Source organism: Podarcis tiliguerta (genome assembly GCF_965153285.1).
Source record: "Podarcis tiliguerta genome assembly, chromosome: 5".
In the NCBI taxonomy this organism is placed as follows: domain Eukaryota; kingdom Metazoa; phylum Chordata; class Lepidosauria; order Squamata; family Lacertidae; genus Podarcis; species Podarcis tiliguerta.
The window spans coordinates 95,003,884-95,021,742 of NC_139538.1; the positions used below are offsets into that span (position 1 = coordinate 95,003,884).

General features: G+C 43.6%; 1 protein-coding gene across 3 annotated transcripts in view; it reads right to left on the minus strand.

Moving 5' to 3' along the window:
- The window catches only part of EFCAB6 (EF-hand calcium binding domain 6), a 110,769-nt gene that overhangs the window by 67,724 nt on the left and 25,186 nt on the right, over positions 1-17,859 (minus strand). For all 3 annotated transcript variants that reach the window (XR_014511351.1, XM_083440707.1, XM_083440706.1), the window contains exons 6-10: positions 15,536-15,654; positions 8,680-8,804; positions 6,417-6,565; positions 3,064-3,174; positions 914-1,025 (exon numbers count right to left, since the gene is read on the minus strand). Coding sequence is in view for 2 of the 3 variants with exons in the window: in XM_083440707.1 (XP_083296833.1) it covers positions 914-1,025; positions 3,064-3,174; positions 6,417-6,565; positions 8,680-8,804; positions 15,536-15,654 (616 nt within the window). In the remaining variant the exon portion in view is untranslated. The remainder of the gene's footprint in view (positions 1-913; positions 1,026-3,063; positions 3,175-6,416; positions 6,566-8,679; positions 8,805-15,535; positions 15,655-17,859) is intronic.

Consider the following 17,859-nt stretch of genomic DNA (forward strand, 5'->3'; position numbering starts at 1 on the left):
GTTATAGAATGGACTCTCTGTCTGTCTGGGGAGGGTGAGGAGTCTCCTTCCTTGGAGCTTTTTAAGCCGAGGTTGGATGGCCATGTATGATCTAGTTGAGATTCCCGCATTTCAGGAGGTTGGACTAGATGACCCTTGGGGTCCCTTCCAACTCCACAATTCTATGATTAAGTTCTATGTAATGAAAATTATTTAACAAAAATCAGACAACTTTAAATGTAGCATATGAGACCGCCTGTGCTTTGGTTCTTGCTGTCTCACACTGAAGTATGAGGACCCCTCTCAGTCTAGGCTTATTAGTAGTATAAATTTATTTATACCCCACCTTACTTCCTGAGAGGGACTCAAAGTGGCTTACAGGTGAAATAAGAACAGCGAAATTCACAGGGCAGGGGGAATTATTAAAAAACAATTAAACATTAATATACAGATATAGCTAGATATGTGAATGGTATATTAAAACCATACAGATAATTACAATGAAAACAGCACATCCAGCCCTTTCATTACAAGCCCTCAGTTCCCAAAAGCCTGTTGGAACAAGAAGGTCTTCACCAGCTGGCACAGGACAAGGAGGGAGCCAGTCTGGCTTCTCCAGGGAGGGTCTTCCGGAGTCTGGGTCCCCACCACGTGTGCCTATGAGGGAGGCAGGGCCAAAGGGCCTCTCCTGAAGGTCTCAGAACCCGGATTGGTTCCTATGAGGGGAAATGATCTTTCAGATAGCTTGGGCCTAAGCCTAGGGTCTCCCAGAATTTCTATGGGCCTACTGCTGCATGGGTTATTATTCCACATAATAATGCATCACTGTGGGGCAAACCTGGTGAAGCTAAAATCTGGAGATGAAAATTAAAGATATATGAAGGGCCTCCCAGGGGGAAGCAAAGAAAAGATAGGTAGCATTCATTGCTCTCACTCTGTCCAGCATAAGGAAGGCCTTCTTCAGAGATAAATAAGCATCTTGAATATGTCCATGCAGCTTTAAGAGTATACGGTCACTCGATACATCTTGGTCCAACTTTCTTATTCTGTAAGAAGAAGACAGTGACTTGAATTCACTCCTCAAAAGGAGAACAAAGGAGGCATGTTAGGTGTTGAGACGATGTCTTAGGTAGCCATGTAGCTTAAAGCTCTGCTTTGAACTTCTAACTTGGGACTACAGTTCCCATCATCCCTGACCACTGGTCCTGTTAGCTAGGGATGATGGGAATTGTAGTCCAGAAACAGCTGGAGGGCCAAGTTTGGCCATCACTGTAACCAGTATCTTGATCTATATCTAGACAGTGCAGTGGAATAATGCTTTCGGGTACAATTGAGCCAGGAGTCCAAGTGCTGTGACTGAGAGTGGGAGCCAGGACAGGGCTGTGCGAAGACATTCTTGTCTGTCCTGAATTGTCCAACACTCAGCTTTGTTGGGAGTCCACAAATTCTAGTGTTATGAAAGAGTGAGGAAAAAACTTTTCTCTATTGATTCTCTCCATACAGATCAGAATTTTATACACTTTTATCATGTTGCTTCTTATCTGCCTTTTTTCTACACTAAAACCCCCAAATGCTGCAACCTCCCCCAACGGGGCAGTTTCTCTAACCCCTGGATCATTTTGGTTGCCCTTTTCTGAAGCTTTGCCAGCCCTTTTTGAGGTGACAGTATTCCCAAATGTGGTCACATGATAGGTTTGTCTAATCATGAATAAGTTTTATTTTTATTTCTTTATTGGCTTGTTACTTTTGATTTTGTTCTCTGCTTCTTATGCATTAAGTCTAGATCATTATATAATAATACTGGATTTATCCTAAGTATAGTGAATCGTTTTTGTTCCCTTGTTCAAATGTAATGTATGTTCTGTATGTATGTATGGTTTATATAACAAGCTGTTTTTCAAATGTTATGTATTTTTATCGTAAGCTGATAGCTTGCTGTGGACTACTTTGTTCACAGCTGTGAAAAAAATGTCATATAAATAACTAAATATATTTAATGTCTACAGTAAGCTTATGCAATTGCATGAAAGCTAAGAACAGGGTCTCCAAAACTCAGCCTCCGGGTGACAACCATATACTGCAAAGCAGTGGTTTTCAAACTGTGTGAGGTTCTTGAGAAGCTTACTAGGGGTTCCTCAATGAAAGATCAGTAATGGTGGGCACATTCCCCTTTAACGTGACTATGATGGCTGGGGCTGATGAAAGTTAGTGTCCAAAACATCTTGGGGGTGGGCACAACATTGGAGAAGATTCCTGTAGGACAACTTGATTAGGATCAACCTTTGCTGATATTTCCCTGCAATAGGCAGTTGCAGGAGAGTGTTGAGTGTTTTCCAGATCACACTACCAGTTCACACAAAGTAAGAGAGGACCCACAATCCTAAACAGGCACAGGAATTCCATAAAAACATGGGGGTAAGCAAGCCAGTAATAGTAGAAAGTCTTAAAACCACTGCAGCAAATTATTTGAGGAACAAGGTTTCACATTATTTCTTGGACTTCCTGAGACATGGGTAAACACCTCCTATGAAGTTTTAAGTGTTATGCATGTCTAAAATAGGGACGCAGGTGGTGCTGTGTGTTAAACCACAGAGCCTAGGACTTGCCAATCAGAAGGTTGGCGGTTCAAATCCCCACGGCGGGGTGAGCTCCCGTTGCTCGGTCCCTGCTCCTGCCAACCTAGCAGTTCGAAAGCACGTCAAAGTGCAAGTAGATAAATAGGTACCGCTCTGGTGAGAATGTAAACGGCATTTCCATGCACTGCTCTGGTTCGCCAGAAGCGGCTTAGTCATGCTGGCCACATGATCCAGAAGCTGTACGCCGGCTCCCTTGGCCAATAAAGCGAGATGAGCACCGCAACCCCAGAGTCGGTCACGACTGGACCTAATGGTCAAGGATCCCTTTACCTTTACCTTATATGTCTAAAATATTTAATGGAATGAACACAAGTATCACATAGTTATGCTTGTGATGGAGCCAGGATTTGCTGTGGCCTGTTTTCAAGCGTCTCGTCCACGGCAAACACAAGGTTGGTACCCCAGCAGAACCGTGGGCGAAGAGCAACAAAAGGAACCCCTCTCTTACCTGTGGTGTTTCCTCGTAGGAGCTGCCAGGCTTGTATCAAATGTCATGGGGTCTTGAAACCTGTCTAGAAATTTCTCCCATGCCATATTTTTGGAAATTTTTATTCCAAACCTGGTAAATTTTTAAAAAATGCACACGTTTAAAAATTGTATTATATCAATAAGATTACATGAAAATTATCAAAACTGAGTTATGAATCTGGACAGAATCTGTCATCTGAGTCTACATTGTCCTATGTGGTGGTGGGGCCCTGAGACAGTAGAAGAGGTTTTACTACTTCACTGTGAAAACAACTACTGCTCTTAGCTGGCATATTGCGTGCTGTCTTAGCTGAAAAGCACTGTGTTCAAGGCACTGGTCAGCAATATGAAAAGTTCCGTCTTGTTTGATCCATGGTGGCAACTTCACTGACAATGCAGTTACTATCAACAAACATATGCATGTGAACTTTTGATAGCTGAACAAGGTTATCTTGTTTTAGCAAGGGCTACAGTTGCTACACCAGTCTATGCTGACAAATAGCTCTTCTATGCATGAATGGCACCTTGGCATCCAAAACATAAGCTGGATCTAACATCAACTCAAGCTATGAAACTGTTCTTTAAGGAGCAAAGGGCAACACAGTCCAGAATCAGTGATATCTCCAAAACCGTCAACTAACAGTAGCTTCAGCTACCTGGAATAAGTTTCCATTTATTAGCCTGGGCTCCGGTTCATCACAGCTAATCTTCTGAATCTGTTGTAAAACATCACAGACAACTTCACCCAGTAGTTTCATGTAGGCGTTGAATAGTACAGAAGACAAGATAGAACCCTTTGGAATACCATGGCACCAAAATCAAGTACCGCAGGACCACCTTCCCACTAGGGAGCAACAGGATCACAAATAGGGCAGATAGGATGCCTCCTTATTCTCATCCCTAGGGGATGCAGGTGGCACTGTGGGTTAAACCACTGCGCCTTGGGCTTGCCAATCGAAAGGTCGGCGGTTCAAATCCCCGCGACGGGGTGAGCTCCCATTGTTCAGTCCCAGCTCCTGCCCACCTAGCAGTTCGAAAGCACGTCAAAGTGCAAGTAGATAAGTAGGTACCGCTCCAGTGGGAAGGTAAACGGTGTTTCCGTGCGCTGCTCTGGTTTTGCCATGCTGGCCACATGACCCAGAAAAACTGTCTGCAGAAGTGGACAAACGCTGGCTCCCTCGGCCTGTAAAGCGATATGAGCGCCGCAACCCCAGAGTCATTCGCAACTGGACTTAATTGCCAGGGGTCCCTTTACCTTTACCTTTATTTTCATCCTAGGCAGGCAATCTAGAAGATACCATGTTGGAGATCCAGGAGAACCAACAGCATTGTACTACCCCATCACTCACCCTTCTCACGTCCAACAAGGCAACCAAGCAGTAGGTTGAAATGGGGTTAGAGGATTTGTTCCGTCACCTGGGGTCAGAAATTGTGCAGCCACTCAAGCATCTTGCCCCCCAAAGTCCTCAGTCGCTCAAGAGTTGTTATAGTTATTTGGTCCAAAACTTATTTTAAAGTGTGGATTCATAACTATGGTGGCTGGGACCACTCGCTCTAACAGAGAGGACCAATAAGCTCAGCATACTCTGAGACTACCTCTACCAGCTCAAGTTAAAAGACATTTGGGCAGCTTTGGTGGATGGTACACCAACAGAACCCCTGTATTTTATGCAAACCTGCCACCAGGGATGAAACACTCTAGGCCTGAGAGCTGTGAGGGTCTGGTGACAAACATGAACTTACATTAATATACTTATGGCTAAATGAATGGCAATCAACTTTAGGTGGATGTGGCCTGTGAACCGCAAAAAAGTTTTATTTGCTGTAGTGTTTGCTCTCTTTTCCGTGGTTATTTCATTTCAGAAATCAAGAGTAAGCAGACCTCAGTGGCAAAATTAAGGAGAGGCAATGGGCAAGGGAGACCTTTACATAGTAATCAAAACCATTCTAAGAAATATTCTCCAGCAGAACATGAGCTGATCATATACAATTCAAGATTTTATACCATTAAAATGTCTAAAAAAGAGACATCCATAAAACGTTCATGCATAAATATTGCATTCATGTAATAAATATTACAAATGTTTCCCTACCACCTTATGTAAAACAGGAGAAATATTTAAAAGCAGGGTCCCAATATGTTGAGCACCCTCAGAGCAGAGGGCAAAATTCATTATAAATCTTTTCAATAGGATTAACTTTTATTCTTGAAAAAAACAGAGGATGGTCTTTGTCACTGAATTCACAGCTTTGGAATTGCATTATCTGAGCAATATCACCTGGAATATCAGTTGCAGACTAGGACACCTCTGTTTATAGCATCATTAAAATGACACGGTGTTTTCCCATGCTTAGAAGGAGAAAAGGTTCCCCCTGGAAAACTGTAAGCAGAGATTGTCACAATTATGTGGATGCATTTAAGGGCAAAAAAATTGAAGTGACAGAACAGTAGCAGCAATATCTTCTGCAAAGAAGTAATTGATCCTCACTACAGTTGGTAGTGAATTACTCCAAGTCATTTATGATTTATTTGGTGAATGTGCAATGTAATAAGGTCATGGCAGATTCAAACTCTCCCTCAGCACACACTAGTATGAAATGTTTATTAGCAGTGAGGCATTTAAACTTCAAAGGAGCACATAATGAATTGTGAACTGATTTTCACAGCTCGTTCTTTTTTTCTACTTCACAGAATTCAATTTCACTAGAATTCCATCCAAATGGACACATTCTGTCTTACTATTTTATTTCATTTGTTTCATGTTTGTATTTCCAAATAGCAGTGATATATTATTTTTACACACACACACACACAAATGTATATGTAAAGACTTATAGCCTCAGTGAAGCCCTCAAAATGGCTTATAAGATAAACCCCTCCTAGTGGTGTAACAGTAAAACTGCTAGCACATTTGCAAAGCTAAGAAGGGTTGCAAATTGGATTGGGGACGGCTTGTTGAGATTCCTGCATTGCAGGGGGTTGGACTAGATGACCCCCGGGGTCCCTTCCAAATGTACAATTCTGGGATGCTATGAAAATCCAATTCATGGCCTCCATTCTGGTTCATCAAGCTCCTTTCTTCAGTAATGTCAAAATGCCATAAATAACTGGATGGAGTTAACGAATTAGGAGCATTTACTGTTCTACTGATGTGGCAGGGATAGCCAACCATGGAAGGTCCTGTAAACTGGACCTCAGGTTCTACCCCGCAAAATCTATGAAATACATCACCAGATCAAACAAAAGCAGCATTATGAAAACAACATGTCAAAAGGATGAAATAGGGTTGTGTTGGTAGAATATAGCCAAAGGAAAAACAGCATAACACTTACCTGTTCATTAGCTCTTGAAAAACATCACTTTGTATTGGAAATATAAAGGTACTAAGGACTGATTTTAAATATTCCAGAGTAACAAATCCACTCCGTCCAACATCAAACGCTCTGAAGGCTTTTACAATGTCCTCATAGACCACACGCAGCTGTAAAGAATACAATTTATAGTGTTTCCCTCCTAAGGTGTTTTTTTTTTTTTTTAGGCAGCAGTAGTTTACAAGACTCACAACCTCCTGTCTCCTGGAAATGATCTCAAAGCTTGTCCTGCAGGCTCCGATCATCAAATGTGTAATTGAGAACCTCACTGACCGCAGTCTTCTTCCGCACATAGGTTCAAGTGGCAAGGCAGCTGAGCTCCAGAAGTGGAAGATTCTTCTAACAATTTATTCAGTGTTCATGAAGCAAATCACATAGACAACCAGCCATCTGGAGCTATCAGCGCCACAATTCGGATTATTAAAACACGCCATTGGAATTAGAAAATGATTGGAAAGTGTTGGTGTACTCAGTGATCAGGACAGCATACAGTACAAATACTTAAGACCATTCTGGGTGGATGAGCACACAGAAATTATAAGAAACGGCAGAAGTTGTCTGAACACATATTTGCTCCCTTCTAAGGCTTTTGCTGTCAGGGTAGAGCCAGTGTTCAGACACTTCAACCTATACCTAGAGGGTGCTTTATACATGAAGCCCTATTGCCATCCGGATGAAAAAACCCTGCCGACTGTATTCATGCCACACCTAAGGTGATGGCACAAACGCAGTGGCGTTGATCCGAGTGCGTGGGGAGAAACGTATGGGAGGAGCTGGACCTCAGGACCCCCAGGTCCCTATCTGTATCAGCAACTTGTATGGACTGGGGGGGGGGTTCAAAAAGTATCTACATGGTGCTTAGAGAATAACTTGCACCTAAATATTAGGAAGACAATGGAGATGGTGTTGGACGCCTGGAGGAAGAGAGGGGAACTAGCCCCGTTGTATATCAAGGGGGCTGTGTGGAGAGAGTCTCCTTTAAATTCCTGGGAGTTTACCTTAGTGAGGACCTCACTTGGAAAACCAACATAACTCAGGTGGTCAGAAAGGCCCAACAGAGACTCCATTTCCTCAGGGTCTTGCGAAAGAATAATGTTAAACAACAACTGATGAACTCCTTTTACTGGTCCACAATAGAAAGTGTCCTTTCATATTGTATCACAGTGTGGTATGCTGGCCTGACAGCCACAGACAGAAAGTCTCTACAGAGGGTGGTGACCTCAGCACATGATATCATGGGCTGTCCCTTGAGTCCGCTAGATGACATCGCAAGGGATCGTTGCCTTAGGAGAGCAAGAAAAATTCTCAGGGATGACTCACACCCCAGCCATCACCTCTTTAATCTTCTACCCTCAGGCAGGAGACATAGAAGTATAATCAGCAGTACCAACAGGCTAAAAAAATAGCTTCTGTCCGTGGGCTATTAGGCTGCTGAACGATAAATAACATAGCAAAATTGACTTGCGAGGTGGTGTGTTGTGCGATAAGAGATTGAGTGTTTTTTGGGGGGGGCTCATTTAATTTCATTGTACCCAGGTTGTACAATGACAATAAAGTTGTTGTTGTTGTTACTAATACTATTATTAGATAGGCCAGTATTAGATTAAGAAAAACACCTCCTTATTCAAGGATAACGAGCTAAAGTTGAAGCGTTGCAAATGATTAGGAAGGCTCGGAGTGAAGACGCATTGTGTCCACGTGGCTATAACCCTGCATACAAGAGTGTTGCATCACAACATGGGTGGCGCTTGTTACAAATATTACCATGACCTGACACCCTGCTGGTACTCAAGGCAAAACTTTGCAACGCTGAGAATCTATTGCCCTTTAATGGTATCAAAATCTCCTGTTCCTGCCTGACGATAGGGCCAGATCTAGCACTAACTAAATGAGCCCTATATAAGACTGCAGTGGCCCTGTGTGTCCCACCCCCACAACACTTCTGAACCTTCACTTGCTACTTGCCTTCTTATCTTCCCTGCTTCCCCTGTTTCCAAGTATTTTGATGATTTCCTAGATATTTAGGAGGGGTGGCCTGATTGCCAGCATGGGAAAGGGGCTTGTTAAAAGAAAAAAGGAGTGAAAATCCATGTATCACTGACCAAAGCTGCAATGGTACTGAACTGATGGAGGATTGCCCAACACCAACATGCTAGTAATTTGCCTTCACCTGCTGACCTGTGTAAAAAATCAAACACTTCCTTGCATTTTTCACCAGACTCACCTTTTCCCTAAACCTCTTCGCAGTGTCGTCTAGATGGATTTTTGTCAAATTATATCCAGCCGTATTTGCCAAGGGTAGTTTTGATGTACTTTCCTTTTTTTCAGGCGGCTCATTCTGGTTCTGCACTGTTAAGGAAAACTATAGTTTAGCAAAACTGCTACTAGCATTCTTTTAACATTACGCCACATAGCATTTATATACTGATTTTGACTGTTCAAAGCATTTGACATACATTGCCCCAGTAGTAATGCTGGCCAGCATAACTATCTCATATTGCGGTTGTGGGGCATAGAATCATTTCACTTCATACTGCAATGATGTACAAACCAGTGTTACCTGCTGTGTCCACGTTTTTGTATGAGAGCCAGAGGCTGAGAGCTCTCGGCCACTATTTTGAAAGGCCAAAAGTTCAGCACAAATGGATATCATTGACGAAAGAGGCAGTTGAGGGGTGACTTTGCAGGGAGGAGAATGAAACGCAATGAAATTCTTCAGAATAAATTTGTCCAGGAAAATTTGTTCTAGGAGTTTGCCCAGTTGAGCAAAGATAGGCAAGGATCTCAGGGTCAATTAAGAACTGATACACCTACAAGCGAGCTAATATGGGGTGGATTCAGATTGGTCCTGAATTTCCTAATGTTAAGCTTAGGCCTATTCCAAACTCCAGGTCTCCCACAGATGATTCCCGCTGGTAGCAGAATGACAAATTCAAAGGCCTGGAAACGATGCCTTATGAGGAACGGCTAAGGGAGCTGGGCATGTTTAGCCTGGAGAAGAGGCGGTTAAGGGGTGATATGATAGCCATGTTCAAATATATAAAAGGATGTCACATAGAGGAGGGAGAAAGGTTGTTTTCTGCTGCTCCAGAGAAGCGGACACGGAGCAATGGATCCAAACTACAAGAAAGAAGATTCCACCTAAACATTAGGAAGAACTTCCTGACAGTAAGAGCTGTTCGACAGTGGAATTTGCTGCCAAGGAGTGTGGTGGAGTCTCCTTCTTTGGAGGTCTTTAAGCAGAGGCTTGACAAGCATATGTCAGGAGTGCTCTGGTGGTGTTTCCTGCTTGGCAGGGGCTTGGACTCGATGGCCCTTGTGGTGTCTTCCAACTCTATGATTCTATGATTCTAAATTAGTAATGTCTGTTTCATCATTCATCCAGCATAAAGTGAGCTGGTTTCAATCTGCTGCTGTTCTATTTCCACCCAAAACATTGCTCTCCACCCCGCTGTTTGCTATGGCAGTGTTCTATGTATTTGGGGGTCTTTGCTTTGCTGTGTTCTGTGCCCCCATGCTGCATTATGCTTACAGATGAACTGTCTTCCCCACACGCCCCTTTTCAAAGTTCAGTTCCAGGGGGGTAAAACAAACAAAGAACTTGGTGTCATCTTAAATGCAAAGTTACGAGTATAATCTTCAAATCATATAATTGTAGAGTCGGAAGGAAACAGGAGGGTCATCTAGTCCAACCCCCTGCAGTGTGAGAATCTTTTGTCCAACATGAGACTCAAACCCACAACCCTGAGATTAAGTCTCATGCTCTCCCAACTGAGTTATCCCAGGTAGAATCATAGAACAGAATCATAGAATCATAGAGTTGGAAGAGACCACAAGGGCCATCGAGTCCAACCCCCTGCCAAGCAGGAAACACCATCAGAGCACTCCTGACATATGGTTGTCAAGCCTCTGCTTAAAGACCTCCAAAGAAGGAGACTCCACCACACTCCTTGGCAGCAAATTCCACTGTCAAACAGCTCTTACTGTCAGGTAGCTAATGGCCTGTCACAAATCCACCTATGGCTGCATACCTAACTATGTCTACTCAGAGTAAGTCACATTGCATGGTGTGAGGCAGTGGCGTAGCGTGGGTTGTCAGCACCCGGGGCAAGGCAAGTAATTTGCACCCCCTAACCCATGGATTTGCGCCCCCTAACCCATGGATTTGCGCCCCCTAACCCTAACCCCCAGATGTTGCACCCAGTGCGGCCGGCCCCCCCTGCACCCCCCACGCTACGCCACTGGTGTGAGGTGGTGGTGGAGGAGGGGGTTAGGATTACAGCCATTTTCACTACCTATATTTTTGCAATTCAGCATGAATTTGTCACCCCATCAAATTCTGCTCAATCAGGCAACAGGAAGAGTCACAGCAGCTACTATGGAGAAATTATCTTAATGCTCTAGATCGAAGTATACCCTGTGGATGTCAGATTAATCTATAACATAAAAGATTTTCCAAGGCAGATTTGATGCTGTGTGCGTACAAAACGTAACATCTGTACATGTATTTGCCCTGGAAGACAACACTTTCTGCTTGCTAATTTTTTTAAAAACTTTCAGTAAAGTTTGTAATAAAAAGAAGAATGAAATTTTACTTTTAAAATGCATATTTAGAGTGGTTGGAATTGAGCAGTCTAATCCAGATGGTTCACCCCCATTTGACAAAACAGTCTGGGACTTCTGTGGAGGAACACAGATAATATCCACAGGTAACAATAAAAATTACCGTATTTTTTGCTCTATAAGACTCACTTTTTCCCTCCTAAAAAGTAAGGGGAAATGTGTGTGCGTCTTATGGAGCGAATGCAGGCTGCACAGCTATCCCAGAAGCCAGAACAGCAAGAGGGATTGCTGCTTTCACTGCGCAGTGATCCCTCTTGCTGTTCTGGCTTCTGAGATTCAGAATATTTTTTTTCTTGTTTTCCTCCTCCAAAAACTAGGTGTGTCTTGTGGTCTGGTGCATCTTATAGAGCGAAAAATACGGTACTTTTCTCCATGTGAAAATAATGAGTGATGCATTCCACTGGCATATAGGCTGCCTCTGACAACAAACAATGCTTCAGAAATAGGAAAAGCAACAATTACTTTCTCACACCTTTGCAGTCCCACAACCAACCAAAAACAAACACCTTCTGTTTTTCACAGTTATTCACTTTCCTGACTGTTCACTTTCAATGTAAATGAAGCAGCTAACAGCCCATCAATTAGCCATCACCCCACGGGGTTCTAAATATCTATTGAGTCGCATGATAACATCAACCCAACTGTGACATGTCAAAAAGTACATCATTAATTACATGTCATCTACTGGTTTGAAAACCCCACTGTGAACAAAGGCAAACTCGTCACTTCAGGGACTTCCTTTTCTGAACACTGAGCAAACACACGGACAGAGGGAATCTCTATATCTGCATTTACTTTGAGCAGAATTCTATGGCATCCCTGCTCCGGATGCCTCCACTTCAATCCGCCCCCAGGAAACACAAAAAGAACCAGAGATCTATTGTCAGATTCCAAGGAGGTCAGACTTCCTAGCAGTTATGCTTCAAGTCCCCAAGAGGTGCTGCTTCTAGTCCAGGGTTTAGAGGTGAAGCATGCAGCCCGGGGCAGACACTCCTCAAGTCCCAAAGCCAAAGTTCTGATCTCTAACTAGCACCAATGACGTGGATCAAAACAGAGGAGCACTTTCTATTTTCATACTATTTGCAAAAAATTCCCTCCCTTAACGAACATGCCAATTGTATTATGAAAATCAAACCTTAGAAAAAGAAATGAGTTTAGCCGTAGCAAAGACTATAAATGTTTTCCTTACTTTTCTACGAAAATCCAAAATACTGTGCGAGTGAAGAGAACAGAAGGAGCTAGACGGCTCCCAGCAATTTATGCAAAGTAGTTTCACCGAATCTTCATACAAAATCTAGGCATACCCTGCAAGCAAACAGTACTATAAGGGGGAGGAGGGGAGATGGGGAGGAGGGTCAGAGAGGCCTGCTCCTGATTTCTTCCCATGGACAAAACCAAGAGAAGGATAAGACAGTAAGAGCTGTTGGACAGTGGAATTTGCTGCCAAGGAGTGTGGTGGAGTCTCCTTCTTTGGAGGTCTTTAAGCAGAGGCTTGACAACCATATGTCAGGAGTGCTCTGATGGTGTTTCCTGCTTGGCAGGGGGTTGGACTCGATGGCCCTTGTGGTCTCTTCCAACTCTATGATTCTATAAAACTTCCATAGTATGTTTTAAAATCCAGTTAAACTACATCATGAGTAGAAGCTGTCTTTATTCAACCTTCTCTACACTGACCTTGATTTGTATTAGTAAAGACTACGGTTTAATTGCATAACCTTGCATGATGCCAAAAAAGATCAATGTTGCATTTCTCTCATAATATATTTGTGTATATTACAGCACTAGCATGGGAAAATGCTATTGCTGTCATCCATGTTCAAAACGTCAATGGAACTAATAAAATATTTAATACTGTTCTGAAGTTTAAGTAGCAGTTTGGAGGAGATCTCGGCTTCTAAAAACTGAAATGTTTTTCTTCCACAATTTTAGAGAATTGCATGGAAGTTCCCCAAAGATACTTTTTGAAGGAAAAGAAAAATAAGAGAACTCCCCCCCGCCCCCCGTTACATTTCAGTGTCACGATTCTCCATTAGTTTGGGGGCTGGCAAGACTGGAATACAGCATTAAATGCTACAGCCTCTAGAGAGTCTCTCACAAGGTATTCTGAGTGCTCAGCCACTTCAGTGGGAGTGAAATGAAAGTGCTCATTTCCTTGAGGATCTGGCCCATTTCTGCAAGCTACCTTAAAGCATCAATCTCATTCCCCTTAGCACCCGCTATTTCCTTCCAACTTGGTTCCCTGTGTATCTGTTTCCCTTTCTCCCCAGTAGAATATGTTTTGTAACAATCATTTTACAACTGTAGTTTTGAAAACCTAGGCTGCACGGTGCTTAATTCCTAAAAATGAGACACGGCAGAGTTCAAAGAAGCTAGGAGCGCGGGATGGCAGCTCTCTGGCTGAAATATCACCTCAAAAAATGATGAGAAGAGGAAACCACACAGGTGCACACAATTTTGTCAGCATGGCCAACACGTTTTGAGTCAAACATCCCTTTCAGAAGGGCAATCAGTATGGGTTTTTTGTTATCAAGAGGACATAGTGCCACAGTCACTAAGGTGGCTTTTAAACTACAGCGTATTATCAGCCTCCGTCCCTCTCACGTGCTGTAATAGGAGCCAGCTTGTAGGGGCCATGGGGGCTTTGGCCCCCACAATGAAATATTTGAGGGGGTGGGCCCCCACAAAGTTGATGGGCATTCCCATTCAAATGGTGTGTGTGCGCACTGTGTCATGTGATAAATTATGTGGGGCTGGGCTTGCTTGGGCCCCACAATATTATATTCAGGTTGCCACTCCAGTATGCTGTATAATAATAAATACTTATAATAAAACTGGCCAGCACTGCAGGGTAGTTGTAAAATTGTTGATTGTATGTGAAATGGCCTATATAGTTTTATTGCTGCTGCTACTATTACTGCTACTAATGAAAGTACAGTGGTGCCTCGCAAGACGAAAAGAATCCGTTCCGCGAGTCTCTTCGTCTAGCGGTTTTTTCGTCTTGCGAAGCAACCCTATTAGCGGATTAGCGGATTAGCGCTATTAGCGGTTTAGCGGCTATTAGCAGCTATTAAAGGCTTAAGGGAATAGCAGCTTAGTGCCTTAGAAAAAGGGGGTGGGGAGCGAAAAAAAATCGCAGGAAGTCGCAAGACATTTTTGTCTTGCAAAGCAAGCCCATAGGGAAATTCGTTTTGCGAAGCACCTCCAAAACGGAAACCCCTTTCGTCTAGCGGGTTTTCCGTCTTGCGAGGCATTCGTCTTGCGGGGCACCACTGTACTAAACCCTGGTTCTCAAAACAGGTTTCCTCTTGCAAGCACAAACTAAGCCCTGAGGCTACTGAAGCACATGCTCATGAAAATACATAAATTTGTTGTGCCATTGCTTACAATGGAAGAAGCTGCTTTTTGGTTGCAGATATTTTGACTAATTCTGTGCTCATAAGGAGCTGTATTGTATATATACCAATGACCGCAACATTCTGCATAATAAAATGAAACACATTAATGATTCGTTTTTCAGAAATGGTTTTCACAAAGTGCATGTGAAGCAGGGGGCCGGAGTTCCCACTGAGTTGGGAAACCTGGGAAGGGACTGTAGCATTTCAGACTGTATTAGTAGGTTTTCATGACTAAATGCTGCTTTATAGAAAAAAGTCCATTCCACATGGAGAACCAGGTGTCAGAGATACACCGAGCCGAGCATTCTTCCTAACTGTTGGTTTTCTATGTGTAATACATTTTTTTCTGTAGGTAGAAGAAATATGAGATCCCAGCCTGTAGTCTGAATTGATGACAGCTAGATACAGGTTGGCAACCTTAGAATCATAGAGTTGGAAGAGACCACAAGGGCCATCGAGTCCAACCCCCTGCCAAGCAGGAAACACCATCAGAGCACTCCTGACATATGGTTGTCAAGCCTCTGCTTAAAGACCTCCAAAGAAGGAGACTCCACCACACTCCTTGGCAGCAAATTCCACTGTCAAACAGCTCTTACTGTCAGGAAGTTCTTCCTAATGTTTAGGTGGAATCTTCTTTCTTGTAGTTTGGATCCATTGCTCCGTGTCCGCTTCTCTGGAGCAGCAGAAAACAACCTTTCTCCCTCCTCTATGTGACATCCTTTTATATATTTGAACATGGCTGTCATATCACCCCTTAACCTCCTCTTCTCCAGGCTAAACATGCCCAGCTCCCTTAGCCGTTCCTCATAAGGCATCGTTTCCAGGCCTTTGACTATTTTGGTTGCCCTCCTCTGGACACGTTCCAGTTTGTCAGTGTCCTTCTTGAACTGTGGTGCCCAGAACTGGACACAGTACTCCAGGTGAGGTCTGACCAGAGCAGAATATTGTACAGCTTCCTTATTCCAAATACCATAGCTGCTTATATTTCAGATATTAATCTCATCTTCCTGAAAGCATGAATGGGGGAGAAGGTTGTGCCCCTATTCACCTAAAAATGCCTACCTGAATCTTCCCTTTCTGTAGCTTTTTTCTTTTTTTTGTCCAAGTTTATGCCGAGAAACTGCAAAAACTCTTTGTAACTCAGTGTATTTGTTCGAGACACACAGTAGCGATTCCACAACCTAAAGACAAAGACAAGACAAAAAATTCTAAATGTGAACCATCCAGAGTAATATACGGGAGAACAAACATGAAATATTTACACTTCTTTAAATATATGTCTAAAAATAAGAATTGAATAAAATTTTATCTTTAAATTGTACATTCAGTTTTCTCTCAGAAACTATTTGCTTAGCTGCAACGGCCCTCCACTGTGCCGTCACTCAACCATTTCCCTTGGTGGTTCATTTTGTAGCAGTACCTGGGCTGCACTTTGACAAACGGGGCCCTACAAAAACAGCTGCCCGGGGGGGGGGCAGCTTCTGGTCAAGGTCCTGACCATTCCATGCTCTCCCTCTACCCCATCACAGTTTCCCTTTTCTCTCGCTCCCCAACAGTCAGCCAGCATTTCATGCTCAGTCCGATGGGACTGCTTTGGGGGTTTCCTCCACTGGGAGATTTTTTCGCATTTGTGGCTTTGTGGCTTTGTGGTGTGCACACACGTGTAACCTATCTCCATTGGTTTCAATGGGCAATTCTCAATAGGCGATGTCAGGGAACTGCCATCGGAGCTGGAGGCAGAGAGGAGGCTCCAGAGGGATGGCGGAGAGGGTCCCAGTAGGGAGAGAGGTAGCCCATCCGCTGGGAAAGGAAATCAGCGTAACACCAGTGGAGAAGGGGGGCAGATGGGGGAATCGGAGAGGTGGCTCCAGGACTCTTCGCCGGAGACCAGCGGAGAGGGCACGGGTACTCCGCTGCCCACACCCACTTTGCGCAGAAGACTTCCGCGCAGGCAAAGGGGGAGGAGACTGGGCGTCAAACAGCTTCTATGCTGGAAGAGGTTCAAGAAACACCCACTGACGGATTCTGCCAGCGACTGAGGCAGCCACGGAGCTTGAGGCTGTCCAGACAGAAAGGGTTCAACCAGGCAACCTAGCCAGGAGTAACGGCAACTTACGCACAAGCAACCGCTAGAACCATTACAGGTGAGGTGACAGTGAGGTTGGAGCAGTGCAAATGCATTGGTGGAGCTAATCCAGTACTCCTGCCAGGGTATCTGCACAGCACCAATCTCTCCCACCCAGTCAGTAACAGGACCGTTCACATGTCAGGTGAGCACTGCCATTCCACCACTTCTAAGTGTAGTGATGTGAACTTCAGCAAGGGGATACAGGGCATATTTTGTTCCTCTTCATTTTACAGACATATAAAATACAGTGTGTTGTACAGTGAGAATTTTTTAACCCTCGGGGACTACAGCCCTCCCAGTCCTGGACATTTACTATACATTGTCAGGGGCTTGAGTAGGTCCATTGCCTCACCACCCCCCTTCCACTGAGTGTTTTTAATTAACGTAGAAACATTCAGTGTTTCAATTGCTCTTAGTCATATACTTAATCCTTAGACTCATGCAGCAGAAGGGCTGGGGGAAGCTTCACAGTCCCTCCACAGTAATCATATGAAGATGAGAAGGGGAATTACACCCTCCCTGACAGCCCTCTGATTTCTTTAGACCTGCCCCCACCTCTCATTTTCCTTCAGTGGTTGTTGTTGTAAATTGAAAGAAAAACAGAACTTTGTAAAGAACAAGTATATGCAATTCTGGGTACCCAGGGAGTTTATTTCCCAACTGGAAGGAACTAAACCCAAGTTTGCTGCCAGAAGGAATGATCATCCTACACTACCACCCATCTTCTCCCTACTGTAAAGCCTCTGAGCTGGAGCCATCCAAAAAGGCCTGGATTCAAAAGTAATATAGAATAAAGGGGTTGCCCTGAGCCCCTTTAATCAAAAGGGTGACTTCAGGAGAGAAAGTTGAGAAGGTTGTGCTGAAAAGCTTCCTCGCCTCCTCAGCCCCTTGCAGGTTCCATGCGCGTAATTCCAAATGAACTCCCATCCGCCAAAGATGAATCGTTTGTTGTTTCATACATAAATGTTACACATCTCCAGAGAATAAATTTCATCATTTTTATTCAGCTTTAAATGCTCTAAATAAAAATTTGTGATCTTTTTTATGATGGTACTCACTACTGTTGATGTAGTGACATTCAAACAGATTTATCACATCCCAGCATGCAATGCCAAGCACAAGATTTATTGTCAAATAAAGCCACGTTTTGTTGTTTTCCACTGGCCTGCTTTAGAAAAGTGTTGCTTCTGTTCTGTAATTTCATGTACCAAATTATAAAACTGGGCTATTTTGTTCTGATCAAATTCTGGAGAACATC